At 44.4% G+C, this 19,309-nt stretch overlaps 1 protein-coding gene across 1 annotated transcript in view; it reads left to right on the forward strand.

The window, feature by feature from the left end:
- The first annotated feature begins 917 nt into the window (after positions 1-917).
- Positions 918-19,309, forward strand: part of GAB3 (GRB2 associated binding protein 3) — a 145,693-nt gene continuing 127,301 nt past the window's right edge. The window contains exon 1 of the mRNA XM_040405291.1: positions 918-1,135. Coding sequence (XP_040261225.1) covers positions 1,061-1,135 — 75 coding nt within the window. The 5' untranslated portion in view covers positions 918-1,060. The remainder of the gene's footprint in view (positions 1,136-19,309) is intronic.

The following is a 19,309-nucleotide window of genomic DNA, read 5'->3' on the forward strand; positions in this document are numbered from 1 at the left end:
CCTAAAACAGACAGGAATAGGACATGTTCTATTTTTTTTTGTAGGGCTACGGATTGGACATACTGATGTGGACAGTACACAGTGTGCTGTCCGCAATTTTTGCGGAACCATTGAAATGAATGGGTCCGCATCCTATCTGCAAAAAACGGAACGGACGCGGAAACAAACAACCTTCGTGTGCATGTAGCCTCACGGTGTCACTTTCAGGCAGGCATACTTTGCATCTATCAATATAGTGATGAAGGCAATTGCCAAATTCTGATTTGGACCTCTCGGTTGGTGCTGACTAAGGAGTCCGAAACGTGTTGGCTACTTTTTGCTTTTGCACGAGATGTTTCTAATCGTAACTGAATAAAGAAGATATGTTTTATGGAAGTGCTGGAGAAAGATGTATTTTTCTGCAAGTTCTCTAGAAACCTGGTCCGGGATTATCTCCTTGCACTCAGGTTTCCAGTTTGAGGACAAACATACTGAGGTGAGCTGATCATCAATGTTTCATGTGCCATATTTATAACTAAATTATGCCAATGAATGACGTGCTACTTCTTTATGATGAAGCCCGTCACAGTCTCTTCATCCAGGAGAGCCAGCTTCCTAGCGTGATGTGACTTCTCGAGGAATATGGCGGACAGGCCAACGGCGAAAGCGACCGTTTTTAAACAAAGCTCCAATTTGTCTGAGAGACAGAATTGATCCATTCTATGGGAGCAGAGTCTTGGGAAGTCCTCTGTGATGGGCCTCATTGGTATTCCACCCCTGCCTCCCACAGGACTGGCACTTTCCACTGACAATAGGCCTCATTCTTGGGTTGTAAACAAGCAAGTGTTAATGGTGCACGTGTTTGGTTTGTATTTATGAGGCAGCGAGTCCAGAGTGACGTGTGGGGAGGAGGGAGGGAGGGAAGGAGGGAGCTGCCTGTTCTAGTGATGTCTCCTCCACTTCCTTCTTGTGATAGAGCAGCACAGGAGCACAGCTGAAGGAAGCTGATAGCCCTCAGTTTGAAATTCACAGGAACAGGCAGCCACACACTGGATCCTCAGTGTCCTGGAAGGGGGGCAACATGAGTGCAGCAGGGGATGTGGTGTGCACTGGCTGGCTCATCAAGTCACCCCCCGAGAAGAAGCTCAAGAGATATGTGAGTCCTGCTCTATAATAATATTAATAACAATATAACGCATGCATGCAACATAATATGTCTCTATATATAGTAGTGCTCATCGGGCACTGCTATGGGGAGATGTCCTTCCATCTATTCACGCTGTGCTCTCCTCACCATCCTTATTCTTCCATGCAGATGACACCACGCCAGGATGCATTTGGCAGGCGTAGTAGAGCTGAGTTTGACATTTGGCATAACTACTCATGACCTCACCGTGTGCCATCTGTGGTTTGGACTGAAGTAAATGATGGCACTATCTCAATTTATAAAATGATCGCCATGTGCAAACATTGTCTGCCGCAAGGATTAAGTGACAAATTCTGCTCCGCTGCCTCAGTACGTCCGTTCAAGGTGTTGTGCACGCACCTTACGGTGTCTTGGCGTACGTTGTCATCACTAGTGTGTATGGGCATGGCAGAGCAGAGCAGTAGTGTATGCAGTCCTGGCTAGCACATAAACCAGAGTAGAGGATGTGAGGGAACGTGCACTTTGTTCAGATCCCCTCATTTTTCTCACCGGATCAGCCTGTCTTTCTGTCTGGGAAAATAACAGGGTGTGTGTCTCACAAAGCATAGGAAACTCTCTCAATGCTGGCCTGCCAGCAGACATTCCAGGCACAAATAACCCAGGGACTTTCTATTCCGCCAATGAGATGAGAACGATGGATAGCGGCGTTCACTAGCGACAACCCTATGGCGGTCTGATCCTTATGGGGCGGGGGGGTTGCCGCTATTTATCACCCCGACCAATAATTTGCCGTAATGGACCATGATCAGCGATTTGTCATTTCTCGTGTTACTATTACACATTTCCTTTATAATACAGGAGCGGTTTATGTTACACTGTGGTCTTTGTGTGTTCTGTGGGAACTATGTGGGGTGGATGGCGATAAAAGACAGCTAGCGCAGCCACATTGTGTTCTTAATCTTTTCTCAGCTATTTTTTTTTCTTCTTTTTTTGCTTAATAATGACTTGTTTGTTTTGCTGAGGTTGGTAACTTTGTCACCAGAATTAGGGAACAAATTTGTGTGTGTGACATCTTGTGTGACAGGACAATTGTCCGGTGACTCGGAGTCATTTGTTTGTCCCATCGACGTGCAGTGTCTGTAAACATGTTCCACCCACTTATCTATTCCTGTGATATATGTCTGTATGAAAGTCATCGGAGTCCCGTTGTCAGGGATCCCGTTTATATATGAACATTTACTTTGTAGTTGTTGATCGTAGTAAAGATGTGACTCTTCATCCGGGATTATTTCTTTTCCCATAAGCGCTTTCAGTTTATTTGTTGTATTTTTGGTGTAGTATCTCTTCATGTGACTTGATGTGAATGGAAGCATTTTGGAAAGTTCTCTTTACAACAAATAAACACGAGCCATTCACTTGCTGTCTATGGAGGTGGAATACAAAGGATGTGACACTAAGCAACATTTTATTGCTGGATTTAGTCCTTTGTACTGAATGTACTGAGAACGTAGAGAATGTACTTGAGTGTAGCAGATTTGTGTTTTGTCAGATGCAGTGTTTGAGCTTTTGTGTGTCCTTTTGCAACATATTCTATATGTTTTATTTTTTTCAACTATATATATATCAAAAGTTGGTGTGGACATAGGGTGCACATTGCCTCTGATTTAGAAGTGCTGCATTTGTGGTTCACCAAATTTGTCACATGCAGCAGTGCCGTGATGTAAAAGGATCAGTTGACCATTTGACTCCCACTGTTACATCATAATGAGTTATGACTGCAAGTAAACATAAGGCTACTTTCACACTGGCGTTTTGGCTTTTCGTTTGGGAGATCCGTTCAGGGCTCTCACAAGCGGTCCAAAACGGATCAGTTTTGCCCTAATGCATTCTGAATGACAAAGGATCCGCTCAGAATGCATCAGTTTGCCTCTGTTCAGTCTCCATTCCGCTCTGGAGGCGGACACCAAAGCGCTTTGCTGTCCGCCTGACGACGCAGAGCCAAACGGATCCGTCTTGGCACACAATGCAAGTCCGTCCCCCATTGACTTCCCCATAAGACATAATACAACCGGATCCGTTCATGATGGATGCATGCGGTTGTATTATTGTAATGGAAGCGTTTTTGCAGATCCATGACACATCCGCAAAAAACGCTAGTGTGAAAGTAACCTAAAACATTGAGGCAGATTTACTAATGTTGTCTAATATTAAAGCGGTTGACCCAGGAAAAAAATACTACATTTTTTTCAAACCAGCACCTGGAACTGAATAATTTTGTAATTCCATGTAATAAAAAATTCAGTATAGCCAGTGACTTATTCACTAAACTGTATCTGTATAGCGCCTGCTCTGCGTTCTTTTCCGTATTTATGTGTCCACATTGTTGAGGTGGACACACATGCTCAGTTCCATCCTTTAACTGCCTCCAACTGAATCTTCTGTTAGAAGCTGTGACAGGTAAAGAGTGACAGCTGCAACGGAGAGGACATGCCCCCTGAGAAAGGACACACACCCTGAGCTGCAGCAGACAGGATGTGCTCCCTGAGAGAGGACACACTCCCTGAGCTGCAGCAGACAGGATGTACTCCCTGAGCTGCAGCAGACAGGATGTGCTCCCTGAGGCTCAGTTCAGACCTGAGCGTTTTACAGCGCGTTCCTACGCGCTGTAAAACGCTCAACAAGGAGAAACCAATGCTTCCCTATGGGAATGGTTCTCACCTGGGCGTTTTACAGCGCGTACGATCGCGCTGTAAAACGCCCGACGCTCACACAAGTACAGGAGCGTTTTTTTGGGCGCTTGTCGCGCGTTCCCGTACATAGACTTTCGGGAACGCGCGACACTGTGTGTACGCTTGTCTCTGTATGCGCGCTTGTAAACGCCCGTACAATCGCGCATACAGAGCGCTCCTTTCAGAACGCTCAGGTCTGAACTGAGCCTGAGAGAGGACACACTCCCCGAGCTGCAGCAGACAGGATGTGCTCCCTGAGAGAGGACACACTCCCCGAGCTGCAGCAGACAGGATGTGCTCCCTGAGAGAGGACACACTCCCCAAGCTGCAGCAGACAGGATGTGCTCCCTGAGAGAGGACACACTCCCCAAGCTGCAGCAGACAGGATGTGCTCCCTGAGAGAGGACACACTCCCCGAGCTGCAGCAGACAGGATGTGCTCCCTGAGAGAGGACACACTCCCCGAGCTGCAGCAGACAGGATGTGCTCCCTGAGAGAGGACACACTCCCCGAGCTGCAGCAGACAGGATGTGCTCCCTGAGAGAGGACACACTCCCCGAGCTGCAGCAGACAGGATGTGCTCCCTGAGAGAGGACACACTCCCCGAGCTGCAGCAGACAGGATGTGCTCCCTGAGAGAGGACACACTCCCCGAGCTGCAGCAGACAGGATGTGCTCCCTGAGAGAGGACACACTCCCCGAGCTGCAGCAGACAGGATGTGCTCCCTGAGAGAGGACACACTCCCCGAGCTGCAGCAGACAGGATGTGCTCCCTGAGAGAGGACACACTCCCCGAGCTGCAGCAGACAGGATGTGCTCCCTGAGAGAGGACACACTCCCCGAGCTGCAGCAGACAGGATGTGCTCCCTGAGAGAGGACACACTCCCCGAGCTGCAGCAGACAGGATGTGCTCCCTGAGAGAGGACACACTCCCCGAGCTGCAGCAGACAGGATGTGCTCCCTGAGAGAGGACACACTCCCTGAGCTGCCAGCTTTAAATAAATCTAGCAGAGCAATTGGAACAATGAATGGGGAGAGCTCTGGATCCATGTGATGAATAGGACTGGTCCTACCTTTCTTAAAAAGAGATTGCCATGTACTATATGATGTCTGATTTTCATTTTTACATCAATCATGGGATAACCCCTTTAATAATAATAATAATAATAATAAAATATAGCGTTGCTATATTCCGCAGCGCTTTACAATTCACAGGGTTCATATACAAAGCAAAATATACAACTGAAACACTAGGAGTGGGGGCCCTGCTTGCAAGAGCTTGCGATCTATCTGTCTGCCTATAAGGCAGTGTAACCACAGACCAGGTAGTCTGAAGATGAGCCACATTTATCATGGCAGTATTTTGAATAGTAAATCTGCTAATTATTAACTAACACTGAGGCCAGCCATAGATATTAGATAACTGCTGGCTGAACACTATCTAACTCTCCTATAAACATAGACACGTGCATCAGCGGATGAGACATATGTTTATTTCAGTGGAGAGAAGGAATAAGCCACTGCCAGACACCTCTGGAGGAGGATCATCTTCTGGGGGAGGAAAAGGTTGAGCGTGGTGAAGTCTAACGTGCTCAGTCCTTGTCTCCCCTCTGTTGGGCTGCTCTCATACACATCAGATCATCAGCCAATCCCTCTGAAACTATCAGATTTGGCCAAATTTAGATTGTAACAGATCACACTATGTTTTGTGAGTTGTTCCGGCGAACAGGCAATGTAACCCTCAAGAGTTGTCCCACGAAAATTATTCTACAGTTTTCAAACCAGCACCTGGATCTGAATACTTTTGTAATTTCATGTAATTAAAAACTGAGCATAGCCAGTATGGCGCCACCTGCTGTATGTTTTATTTTTTTCCTATTCCTTTGTCAGGTTCACTGAGATGGCTGCACATGCTCAATTTCATTCTTCATCTGCCTCCTGAGCTGTGATAGGGAGAGCATGGACACGCCCCCTGAGCTGCAGCAGAAGAGACACGCCCCTTGAGCTGTCAGCTTGATATAAATCTAGCGGAGCAATGATTAGGGAGATCTCTGGATCCATGTGAGGTGCTGGTTGTAGCTCTGTTAGAAAGAGATTTGCATGTTCTGTATGATGTCTTGATGTCTAAGGCTACTTTCACATATGAGTTTCTGCCTGATCCGGCAGAGATCAGCATTAACGCTTCCGTTTTTGATAATACAACCGTCTGCATCCTTTATGAACGGATCCGGTTGTATTATCTTTAAAATAGCAATGACGGATCCGGCATTAAAACCACTGTAAGTCAATGGGTGCTGGATCCGTTTTCTATTTTTCCGAGAAAACAGATCTGGCCCCATTGACTTGCATTGTGTGTCAAGCAGGATTCGTATTGCTCCGCATCCCATGCTGGACAGAAAAATGCTGCTTGCAGCGGTTTTCTGTCCGGTATGGGGACGCAACCAAACAGGACGGAATGCATTCTGATGCATTCAGTTCAGTTTTGCCCCCCTTGACAATGAATGGGGACAAAACAGAAGCGTTTTTCTCTGGCATTGAGATCCTCTGCTGGATCTCAATACCGGAAAAAAACAACGCAGATGTGAAAGTAGCCTAATTTTCATTTTTTACATCAGTCATGGGATAACCCCTTTAACATTTGCCATGGAAGCTTCTCATCTTCCAGCAGCGTAGTAATTCGAACACTTCCCAGCGCATGCTGTGTGTCTGGTGTCCAGCAGTCCTTGCAAACCAGGTCCATTACCATTACAAGAAGTATGATCTCACTCATCACTGGGAGGTGCCCTGCCAAGCCACACGTGACGCCAGCTAGAGAAACAAAAGGATGACCACACAGCGGTAGTTTAGTATTGTTCCTGATTGTCCTCATCATTTGGAAAGCACCATGATAGCGAGCGACTTTCAGTTCCTTCTACACAGATACATCTTCTCCTTTATAAGTGACATTTTGGAGAAACAAGACATTCTTTTTATGGAACAAGCCTGCGTTTCTGTGAAGGTTTTCCATGGAAAGAGATGACAGATCATGTTAATTATTCATCATTACAGTTGATGAATATTGGTTTCAATGAGGCAGATGCTGTTCCTGTCTTAGATCTGTCTTTTTAGATTGAAATTAATATATTCATTTTTAAAGCACCCCTGTTATGAGGCATTGTTGTGGAGAAATGGAGAAGCGCACTCTAAGGCCTCTTTCACACGGGCGTTGCGGGAAAAGGTGCGGGTGCATTGCGGGAACATGCGCAATTTTTCCGCGCAAGTGCAAAACATTGTAATGCGTTTTGCACTCGCGTGAGAAAAATCGGCATGTTTGGTACCCAAACCCGAACTTCTTCACAGAAGTTCGGGCTTGGGATCGGTGTTCTGTAGATTGTATTATTTTCCCTTATAACATGGTTATAAGGGAAAATAATAGCATTCTGAATACAGAATGCATAGTACAATAGCGCTGGAGGGGTTAAAAATAAATAAATAATAATTTAACTCCCCTTAATCCACTTGATCGCGCAGCCCGGCTTCTCTTCTGTCTTCTTCTTTGCTTTGTGCAGGAAAAGGATCTGTGGTGACGTCACTCCGGTCATCACATGGTCAGTCACATGATCTTTTACCATGGTGATGGATCATGTGATGACCGGAGTGACGTCACCACAGGTCCTTTTCCTGCACACAGCCAAGAAGAAGACAGAAGAAAAGCCGGGCTGTGCGATCAAGTGGATTAAGGTGAGTTAAATTATTTTTTATTTTTTTTAACCCCTCCAGCGCTATTGTACTATGCATTCTGTATTCAGAATGCTATTATTTTCCCTTATAACCATGTTATAAGGTGAAATAATAATGATCGGGTCTCCATCCCGATCGTCTCCTAGCAACCGTGCGTGAAAATCGCACCGCATCCGCACTTGCTTGCGGATGCTTGCGATTTTCACGCAGCCCCATTCACTTCTATGGGGCCTGCGTTGCATGGAAAACGCACAATATAGAGCATGCTGCGATTTTCACGCAACGCACAAGTGATGCGTGAAAATCACCGCTCATGTGCACAGCCCCATAGAAATGAATGGGTCAGGATTCAGTGCGGGTGCAATGCGTTCAACTCATGCATTGCACCCGCGTGGAATACTCACCCGTGTGAAAGGGGCCTAAGGGTTTTCTGGTGCCCACAAGGGCTGGATTAGCCACATTACATGTAGTGGAGATTGATGCACTCAGATCATTCAGCTTTTATTGATACATTGATTTCATAATCCAGTTGCCCAATTTTTATATCAAACTTAAATAAAGGAAAATGACCGAACGTTTCGGTCTCTATGGACCTTCCTTAGCGGTCAAATTTTATCTGCAAATAACGGGTACATAGGACATATCGTCATTGTCAACCAGTATGAGAACTCATAAAAGAAGGAAAAGGGGGAAAAAAAGAGAGACAGACAAAAAAAAAAAATGAAGCATCTAGCTATATAGTACTCGAAAAGGTAAGGGAAAAAGTATCAGGTGGTACGAAATAAACATAATTGAAGGTGATTGTAGACAATAATATACATGATTAAGGGTAGTTATAGACAATAATATATATGATTAAAGGTAGTTGTAGACTATAATATCCGGTGGATGTAAATGATCCTTCATTAGTCCATAATGTAAAAAACATGCCGGCATCACATAAAGAGGGGATATAATCCAGATGTAGTTAAAGAATCAGCGGGTCTGGGATCGTGTCTGTATGCGTTCTTCTTGACATTCTGCCGCCCATCCTGGTCCTCCACGTCCTGGTCTGCCTCTCCTCCGTAGATGGCCTAAAAAACGAGGTGGGAGCATCTGTCGCTGTCGAGGACCCGGAGTGGTAAGGATATTGATTTCCCTAGTAATTCTGTTGTTGGTTCCCTTTCCACCGATAAACTGTATGCAATCTATAATCCTCAGCATCTCGTACAAATTTCAGTTGTTTGTTCTGTTCCGTATTCTTCTTGAACTCGTGCAGTTGTTTCACGATTCGATCCTTGGCCTTTGTCAATTCTTCTTCAGGTGCTGTAGAGATTAGTTGGACTTCTGTGGACTCAATCTTCTTAGACAGTTCCCCAATTGAGGTCTGTAATTGTTCAATTGTTAGTAGAATCAGGTCAAAGGATGACAAATATTTTTTCATATGATACCAACACTGCAGAAGATATTGTATCAGGGGTACATTTACCCAGTGATTTTTTTTTACATATCCCGAACCATGAGATGAAAATTCGTAAATATGAGCGAGACCGTAGAAGGCTGATTGGATGGGAACTACATTGCAGTACTACAAGAACAACCGAATCCTGAGAGGCCTAAAGCCTACATTGTTTGCCAACTAAAAATAATTTTGCAAGCGATTTGAAAGCATCTTAAACAAGTGTTCCTTTGACCTGATTCTACTAACGATTGAACAATTACAGACCTCAATTGGCGAACTTTCCAAGAAAATTGAGTCTACAGAAGTTCAAATAACCTCTACAGCACCTGAAGAAGAATTGACAAAGGCCAAGGAAAGAATCGAGAAACAACTGCACGAGTTCAAGAAGAATACGGAACAGAACAAACGACAGAAATTTGTATGAGACACTGAGGATTATAGATTGGATACAGTTTATCGCTGAAAAGGGAACCAACAACAGAATTACTGGGGAAATCAATATCCTTACCACTCCGGGTCCTCAACATCTGACAGCGACAGATCCGGGAGCTACAGACGCCCACCTCATTTTTTGCCATCTACGGAGGAGAGGCAGACCAGGATGCGGAGGACTATGAGGGGCGGCAGAAAGTCAAGAAGAACGCATACAGACACTATCCCAGACCCGCTGATTCTTTAACTACATCTGGATTATCCCCCCTCTTTGTCATGCCGGCATGTTTTTTACATTATGAACTACTGAAGGGTCATTTACTTATGTATTGTATATTGTGCATATTCCTACAGTCCACCGGATATTATAGTCTACAACTACCTTCAATCATATATATAATCTTGTCTACAACCACCCTTAATCATATATATTATTGTCTACAATCACCTTCAATCATGTGAATTTTGTACCACCTGATACTTATCACCTTACCTTTTCATGTACTATATACCGTAGCTAGATGCTTCATTTTAATTGTAATTTTTTTCTTTGTCTGTCCCTCTTTTTTTTCCCTTTCCTTTCTTTTATGAGTTCTCATATTGGTTGACAATGACGATATGTCCTATGTACCCATTATTTGCAGATAAAATTTGACCGCTGAGGAAGGTCCATAGAGACCGAAGCGTTAAGTCATTTTTATTTATTTAAGTTTGATGTGAAAATTGGACAACTGGATTATGAAACCAATGTATCAATAAAAAATCTTTTCTGAAATGCAAAGCTGAATGATCCGAGTGCCTCAATCTCCACTACATATATAACGTGGCTAATCCAGCCCCTGTGGGCACCAGAAAACCCTTAGAGTGCGTTTCTCCATTTCTTCCCAACTCTACGACCACTTCTAAGCATGACAAATGTTTTTTCATATGATACCAACACTGCAGAACATATTATATTAGGGGTACATTTACCCAGTGATTTTTTACATATCACGAACAATGAGATGAAAATTCGTGAATATGAGCGAGACCGTAGACGGCTGATTAGATGGGAACTACATTACAGTACACTCACTGAATACTACAAGAACAACCGAATCCCGAGAGGCCTGAGATCACGCCTAAGGCCTACATTGTTTGCCAACAAAAAAGAATTTTGTGAGCAATTTGAAAGCATCTTAAACAAGTGTTCCTTTGACCTGATTCTACTAGCGATTGAACAATTACAGACCTTATTTGGGGAACTATCCAAGAAGATTGAGTCCACAGAAGTCCAACTAACCTCTACAGCACCTGAAGAAGAATTAACAAAGCAAAGGCCAAGGAAAGAATCGAGAAACAACTGCACGAGTTCAAGAAGAATACGGAACAGAACAAACGACAGAAATTTGTATGAGACACTGAGGATTATAGATTGGATACAGTTTATCGCTGCAAAGGGAACCAACAACAGAATTATTAGGGTCCATTCACACGTCCGTTTTTTCTTTCCTGATCTGTTCCGTTTTTTGCGGAACAGATCTGGACCAGATCTGGACCCATTCATTTTCAATGGGTCCTGGAAAAAAACGGACAGCACAATCTGTGCTGTCCGTTTCCATTGTTCCGTTCCGCATGTCCGTTTAAATATAAAACATGTCCTATTCTTTTCCGCAAAATTTGGATCCTGGTACAATACAAAGTCAATTGATCCGCAAAAAACGGAAGAGATTCGGATGTCATTACGTATGTCATCCGTTTTATGCGGATTCCGTTCCTGGAAATTACATTTTAATTTTTAAATTTTTTTATTTTTTTCCAAAGAAATCCAAACAACTTTATTTGCTTATTGAAATTTATACATGTTTCCAATTTTTGCGAATCCGCAAAAAACGGATGACATACGGAAACATTTTCAGGAACAACGGATCCGCAAAAAACGGACCGAAAATCGGGATATAGAAAAATACGGACGTGTGAATGGACCCTAACTGGGGAAATCAATATCCTTACCACTTCGGGTCCTCAACATCTGACAGCGACAGATCCGAGAGCTACAGACTCCCACCTCGTTTTTTAGGCCATCTACGGAGGAGAGGCAGACCAGGACGCGGAGGACCAGGAGGGGCGGCAGAAAGTCAAGAAGAACGCATACAGACACGATCCCAGACCCGCTGATTCTTTAACTACATCTGGATTATCCCCCCTCTTTATGTGATGCCGGCACATTTTTTACATTATGAACTACTGAAGGGTCATTTACTTATGTATTGTATATTGTGCATATTCCTACAGTCCACCGGATATTATAGTCTACAACTACCTTCAATCATGTGTATTTTGTACTACCTGATACTTATCACCTTACCATTTCGTGTAGATATAGCTAGATGCTTCATTTTTCTTTTTCTTTTTTTCTTTGTCTCTTTTTTTTATTCCCCCCCCCTTTCCCTTTTATGAGTTCTCATACTGGTTGACAATGACGATATGTCCTATGTACCCATTATTTACAGATAAAATTTGACCGCTGAAGAAGGTCCATAGAGACCGAAACGTTCAGTCATTTTCCTTTATTTAAGTTTGATGTGAAAATTGGGCAACTGGATTAGGAAACCAATGTATCAATAAAAAATATTTTCTGAAATGCAAAGCTGAATGATCTGAGTGCCTCAATCTCCACTACCTGTTATGAGGCAGTGACACTTTAAGTTAGGACATCTACAAGCTGACAATAAAGGGTTAAAGAGCGCGTTGAGCTTACAAGCCCCCGAAATTAGAGTCCTGTCAGTCAGTGCTGCTCCTCCAATTGTTATTGCAGAGAGCGCTCCAACTGTCAGGCTGGAGGTAAGAACATTGATAATTGACGCTGGTAAGCTACTCGCCCTGTCCTTCAGCTCTCACTTTTAACATCTAAAAGGGCCGGTTACCAAAACAAGCCGCTCCACTGCGTGGTCACAAGCGCTAAAGGACTGGACTTTTGAAGTTTGCAGAGAAAATATGCAGGAGCGTGGAAGGAGCTGAGCTGTTTGTGTACCCCATACATTGTCTATTGTTAGTGATAGAATTACCAGCAAAACATATATCATCAGGTGGTAATACGCTATTCTAGGTTATCAGCGATTTAGACTCCTGTCTTTTTCCCTCTTGTGCCAGCGGTTCTACATAACTTAGGTGGACTTCACACTTGTCTAAATCTACGCCAGCTCCCCTGCTGGTGTAGATTTAGACCATTTTCTACGCCTAAAACAGGTGAAGAAATTGATAAAATGAGATGGACCTATCCTTTTCCCGACCCACATCACGACCCCTGTTTTAGACCTGGCATGAGGGGTGGAAAAGGGGAAAAAGTTGCAGATTGCGGCCCAAATAACCTTTGCCAAACCATAAAGTGGCATATATCAGTTTGTAAGTGACACCCAACGTTTTTATCTGTTTCCAATGACATCCAGCAGAATTGTAAATGAATCCTAAAGGGGTATTCCCATCTCAGACACTGATGGCATATCATTAGGATATGCCATCAATATCAGACCGGTGTTGGATCCGCTCCTATCTCCAGAACAGGGTCCTCGAAGTGATGGAGAGCACACTGCGCATGCGTGTTGTGCTCTCCATTCACTGCTACGAGACTTCCGAAAACATCAAGTGTCGAGCTCACTGCGCATGCACAGCCCCTACTGTATTCACTGCTATGGGACTGAAGGAAATAGCCAAGCCAGCACTCTGCTATTTTCAGAACTCCGATAGTGGTGAACAGAGGGTGGCCATTCATGTACAGCTGCTCTCCCTTCACTTCAGGGGGCTCATTCTAGAGATAGAAGCAGTCCCAGAGGTATGACCCTAGGGTGGCCAGACATCCGGTTTTCTGGCTCCCTGTCCTCCGTCCGGCGCAGGGCCTGGACGGACACAGGGATGTCCACCCTTTCAGTAGCTCACGCTCAGGCAGCAGCGCTGCGCTGTCTGAGCGTGAGCTGCAGCAACTGACTGACTAGAGCCGCAGACATGGCTCCCTGTGGCTGACTGAGGGGGAGAGAAGCACCCCGACTGCCCCCCAGCCCACCTTCCATTCAGAAACTTCTTCCCTCTCCTCCCCCCATTTTCTTTCATGGGGGCGTGGCTTTACGGAGGAGGGCATGGTTTATCGGTTTGGGAGCATGGCCGGTGAGGTCCGGCTTTCTGGGGTGAAGCCAGTGGCCACCCTACATGACCCCCCCACCTATCTGACATTGATGATGACAATGTCGATATGCCATCAATGTCTGAGATGTGAATACCTCTTTAATCACATTCGTCCTTTCATTTTCCAAAGGAGCAGTCCAAAATGAAAGGTGGAATCTGATTGGTTGCTATGGCCAGTTCTACTTTACACCAGTTTGATAAATGACCCCCATAGCGTATATATGCCGGCTTTCGGCCTGACAAAAAATACCACATACAGCATTTTTTTGTCTGGCCCAAAGCCAGCATACATGTCAGAAAGCAGCTGGATCCAGCGGTGCACAGTGGCAGGGGCGTAGCTATAGGGGAAGCAGGGTAGGAGGCTGCTTTGGGGCCCGTACTCAGAAAGGGCCCACCCAGGATGAGGACTGAAATATTTTATTGTCAGGACCCCCTCAATAGTATTATAAAATTACTTTATATGCAGTGACACTTTAGGAAATGGATGGAGCGTCTGCCTGGCCTGGTCTGAGACAGCCATCTAGTTATGCCACTGTGCAGTGGTATCTGGCTATGGAACAGATTGCATATGTGAACACGGCTTTACGGTACCCTCAGTAAATTAATACTTCTAAACTTTGTGACCGAATTGCCCTTCATTTAACTGTAAGCAGTGACATTTGTTGGGTTCATGAAATGAATAATTTATCTCATAGATTATAATCTCTCTATAAACTGTAAAATGGTTTCAAGGGTGGATACTAATAACAGCTATAGGAGGCTGCCACCCAGCTAGCCTAGCAACAAATATACGTTAGGCTCTGTTCTGTGGGTATATACAGTGACATATACTGCCTCACATTCGAGGTATTTTTTGGGAATTAATGCCAGCAGAGACATCAGATGTGAGCCTCAAATGCTATGTCAACTCGGCCTAAGGAAGTATTGCATTTTTTTATTTTACAGCTTCAGGGGAGGGAGCTTTTACTGCTTTTACAGTTGTTTCCTTTTTGGGGATGAAATGTATTGATATCATTATAAAATTAATTTACGAAAACATAGGGGGAGATATAGCAAACTAGTGTAATGTAGAACTGGCTTAGTTGCCCATAGCAACCAATCAGATTTCACCTTTCATTTCCAACAGCTCCTTTGGAAAATGAAAGGAGGAATCTGATTGGTTGCTATGGGCAACTAAGACAGTTCTACTTTACACCAGCTTGATAAATGACCCCCCCATAGTTTTTTACTGTGATTTCACAGCAGTAGTAGTATGACATGATATGTATGTACTGTTACATAGATGGAGTGTTTGGGTAGAGGTATCACATATAAAATAGAAAAGTAATGATGAAACCAGCATCACATCCATTAATGATGTTGACTGCACACATCAGTATGCGTCTATTAGGTAATAACTTCTTGGAAGAAAAATTAAAAGAAAAAATAATTTAATTTGAACCATCTGAAAGTGATTTCTAAAATATGTATTGTGTGTGAGTGCAGTTGCATCATCTGTAGGCAGTGCTCACAGGCTCCAGTACAGATTCCATTAAAAAAGTCACACAAAAGAGCTGTACTTCGTCCGGTAAAATAATGGAAACCCAACAGAGCCCATTATAGGTCAGTGCGGTCCGTTGGGTGTTGTTGGTGTCCTATGATGGAGCAGAACATTGGGAATCAATAGAGGAGATGTGAATAAAGTCTATAGAGCAGGGGTCAGCAACCTTCGGCACTCCTGCGGTTGTGAAACTACAGTTCCCAGCATGCTCTATTCATTTCTATGAGAGTTCTGAGAAGAGCAGAGAAAGTATGCATGCTGGGAGTTGTAGTTTCACAACAGCTGGAGTGCCAGAGGTTGCCTACCCCTGCTGTAGAGCATTCCCCTAAAATCAGTAGGCTTGAAAATAGGAGTTAAAACATTTTCGACAAAAGGACAATTTATAAAAGGGTGTTGTGTCGTCCAAGACATTGGTGGCATATATCGCTAGGATGTCAAATAATGCCAGAGGTGGGACCTGCACCCATCTCTAGAACAGGGCCCCTAAAGCGAAGGAGTGCGCACTGTGCAAGCATGGCGTGCTCTCCATTTACTTCTATGAGACTTCCAAAAATAGGTGAGCATGCATGAATGGAAAGCGCACCATGCATGGCCACCTCTCAAGTCACCTATATCTGAGTTACAAAAATAGGTGAGCTTACTCGGCTATTTCCAGAACTCCCATAGGAGTGAATGGAAAGCGCACCATACATGCATGGCCACCTTTCAATTCACCTCTATGGGAGTTCCGGAAATTGCTGAGCCAGCATTGAACTATCTTCAGAAATCCCATTAAAGTTAATAGAGGGTGGTCGCACTTGTGTGGTACCCCACTTGGGCCCCATTCTGGAGTTACTTGCAGGTCTCAGAAGTGGCTGACATCGGTGGCATATCCTAACGATATTCCACCAATGTCTTACATGAGACAACTCTTTTAATATTCCATTCACCTGTGATAACCACTAATGGCAACCTCTAGGGGGCGTCATTTGGAGTCCCTTATCTGCATGTTAGGCCTCCTGCACACGACCTTTTTTTTTTAAGGTCCGCAAAAACGGGGTCCGTAGGTCCGTGATCCGTGACCGTTTTTTCGTCCGTGGGTCTTCCTTGATTTTTGGAGGATCCACGGACATAAAAAATGAAAAAAAAATCTAAGTCAAGTTTGCCATTGAAATGATAGGAAAAAACGGACATGGATCACGGACACGGGGTCCGCGAACCGTTGACCGTAAAAAAAATATCACCGGTCATATTTTTTTCACGGCCAGGAAACACGGATCACGGATGCGGCTGCCAAACGGTGCATTTTCCGATTGAAAGTCAATGGGTCCGCGAAAAAAAAACGGAAAACGGAACCACGGACGCGGATGCACACAACGGTCGTGTGCAGGAGGCCTAAAGCTGCATTTTTCTACAGTTACTTCGCCCCTCCCTGCACACTCCAATTGTTCTCTCTATACTGTGTTATCTCCCCCAACTCCCCCATAACATGCACACATATATGTTTATCCTCCGGATAGGTCATCAGTATCTGATCAGTGGGGGTTCGATGCCTGGGACCCTCACCGATCACCTGTTTGAGAAGGTGCCTGTGCTCACAGTAGTGCCACGGCCTTCTCCAACTTTCCCTAGGTCAGTGATGCCATGTTCATCAGTCACATGGCCAAGGCATTCACTTCCATGGGGCTAAGCTGCGATATCAAGCAGAGCCGCTATACAATGTACAGCGCTGTGCTTGGTGAGCTGAGAGAAGGCAGTGGCACTAATGTGAGAGCCGATGCATTCTCAAGCAGCTGATCGGTGGGGGTCCCAGGTGCCGGATCCCCCAATGAGATAATGATGACCTATCCAGAGGATACGTCATCAGTTAAAAAATCTCGGAAAACACCTTTAATGGGAAGATACCTCAGGCACCAGCTTATCTCATGGGTGAAATCTTCACTTTGACTTTTCCTTCTCTCCCCCCGACATCATCTGTTGGGGGAGAGTCAGGAGCTCCCAGCACCTGTTAGACTGAGGGCCGAACCCGCCATTCTCAGCCGACAATGCACTAAGGTCTAAGGGGGCCCATCATAACAAACCTTTGTTTTCCCTTTATAGCAAATGCTCTCTTACACATTAGCAAACTCCACCATCTAATATGTGCAGCCAAGTTTCATCGCAACTTCATGAACCTGGAAGCTCAGGATGAACAATGTCAATGGTTCCTGGTAGAAGGCGGCCTGCTGAATCTGCTTAGTTTTCATTTGTACACTGTTACTGGTGAGAGAGGAGAAGTACAAAGGGATGAAAAGAGCTGGCCAGAAGCAGCACGTTATATTGGGGAAGGTGTAGTTTACTATGGGATTATACAAAGTTGAAAAAACAGCTTTTTTTTTTTGTAGCAAATCCATTTTACATAAAAGGAGGATAGATTACTTTATGAGACTGTGGAGGTCGCCTTTAAAAGAAAGAAATAATTATCTGGCATCAGAAGCTGGCGTAATTAGCGTATACTGTTTTATAATTATTTTGTTCTCTGTTCTGCCCAGAATTTCACATTACATTGTGTTGCTTGGCAGCCCATACACAAACTTTTTGCGAGAGTGACAGAGGGTTTGTCACTGTCTTTTATCGTCCCATCTGATAATTATAATGTAGAAAGCATGAGGCAGTGTGTGATTAAAGAGATGTCCCACCCCGAGGGTTTATAGGAGCTCTGGATAATGCTGATGAGGGGTAGCCTCAACCTCTTCTATGTGTGGACCTGATGGTGACCACTGCCTACAGCAGGATGGATACCCCTTACCTGTAAGAGATGGAGGGCGTCTCTGAGATTATGTGAAAGCTGACTGAAATGTGTGCTGTATTAAGTAATCTAACATCAGACTTCACAAATATCATATCAGTACAGAAGATATCAAGTGTTTACAATGGAGGACCTAGTTAAGGTGGACCTCTACTCTCGTGACTACTTCTTACTGCATTTTTTTTGCGACTGTTACTTTTTATTTTTTGACTTTTCCATAATTGTTACTTTTCCTTCTGCCTCTATTCTTGTGGTGTTTCATTTCACTATCATTCCCCCTTCACTTTGCCTGTTCCATGCGGCACCTAAATCATCATTTGTCGGCAGGACATTGCCCTGTGTAAACGAGATGTGCTCCCGACAAATGACAGTTTTAGGCTACTTTCACACTTGCGGCAGAGTGATCCGGCAAGCAGATCCGTCGCCGCAACTGCCTGCCGGCAATCTGCATGTAACCGGACAGCATTTGTAGACGGATTCGGATGCGCGTCCGTCTCACAAATGCATTGCAAGAACAGATCCGTCTGTCCGTTTGTTATACGGACAAACTGATCTGTTTCTATTTTTTTCCCCCATTTTTAAAGGTCTGCGCATGCGCAGTTTGGATCCGACACTAATACATTTCTTTGGGCATTCAGGCAAGTGTTCAGTTTTTTTTGCCGGAGATAAAACCGTAGCATGCTGCAGTATTATCTCTGTCCTGAACAGTCAAAAAGACTGAACTGAAGACATCCTGATGCATCCTGAACGGATTGCTCTCCATTCAGAATGCATGGGGATAAAACTGATCAGTTCTTTTCCGGTATAGAGCCCCTAGGACGGAACTCTATGCTGGAAAAGAAAACCGCTAGTGTGAAAGTACCCTTAGTTGCCACATGAAAGATGCAGTGAAAACTAGAGTTTTGCTCTTCTGTCAGTGGCAACTGTACGCCGGCCAATTATCCAGAGAAACATATGTATGAGCTTTCATTCCCAATAATTGGTCCAATCCACATCTGGAGGAAAAAGGACCCTTCATCTGGCTGGAATTGAACCCCCTGCATCACAGCAGCAACTGTCCTGCCTTTTGCTTTATGGCATATTGGTGAGTGTTACTGACTTGCTATGTTCAGGCCATAGGTTCAGATCATCTTCAGGTCATCAGTATTGTCTGTGTGTTCTCGTTCTGAGCTCTTCCCACATACCAAGAACATAGTAGCATATTAATGGGCTTCCTTGGAAATCAGTGTAGTAGGAAAATTAGACTGTAAGCTCCTCTGAGGCAGGCAGTGACTTGTACAGGACTGTAGAGTATGTTGCTGGCAGTATCCAGATTGTCAGGATTCAGTTCGGATGCTGTCCGTTCGTAAAACTCGCTCGTGTGAAATCAAGTGCTCTTAAAGGGGTTATCCAAGACTA

This window comes from Bufo bufo, chromosome 8 (assembly GCF_905171765.1).
Source record: "Bufo bufo chromosome 8, aBufBuf1.1, whole genome shotgun sequence".
Lineage (NCBI taxonomy): Eukaryota > Metazoa > Chordata > Amphibia > Anura > Bufonidae > Bufo > Bufo bufo.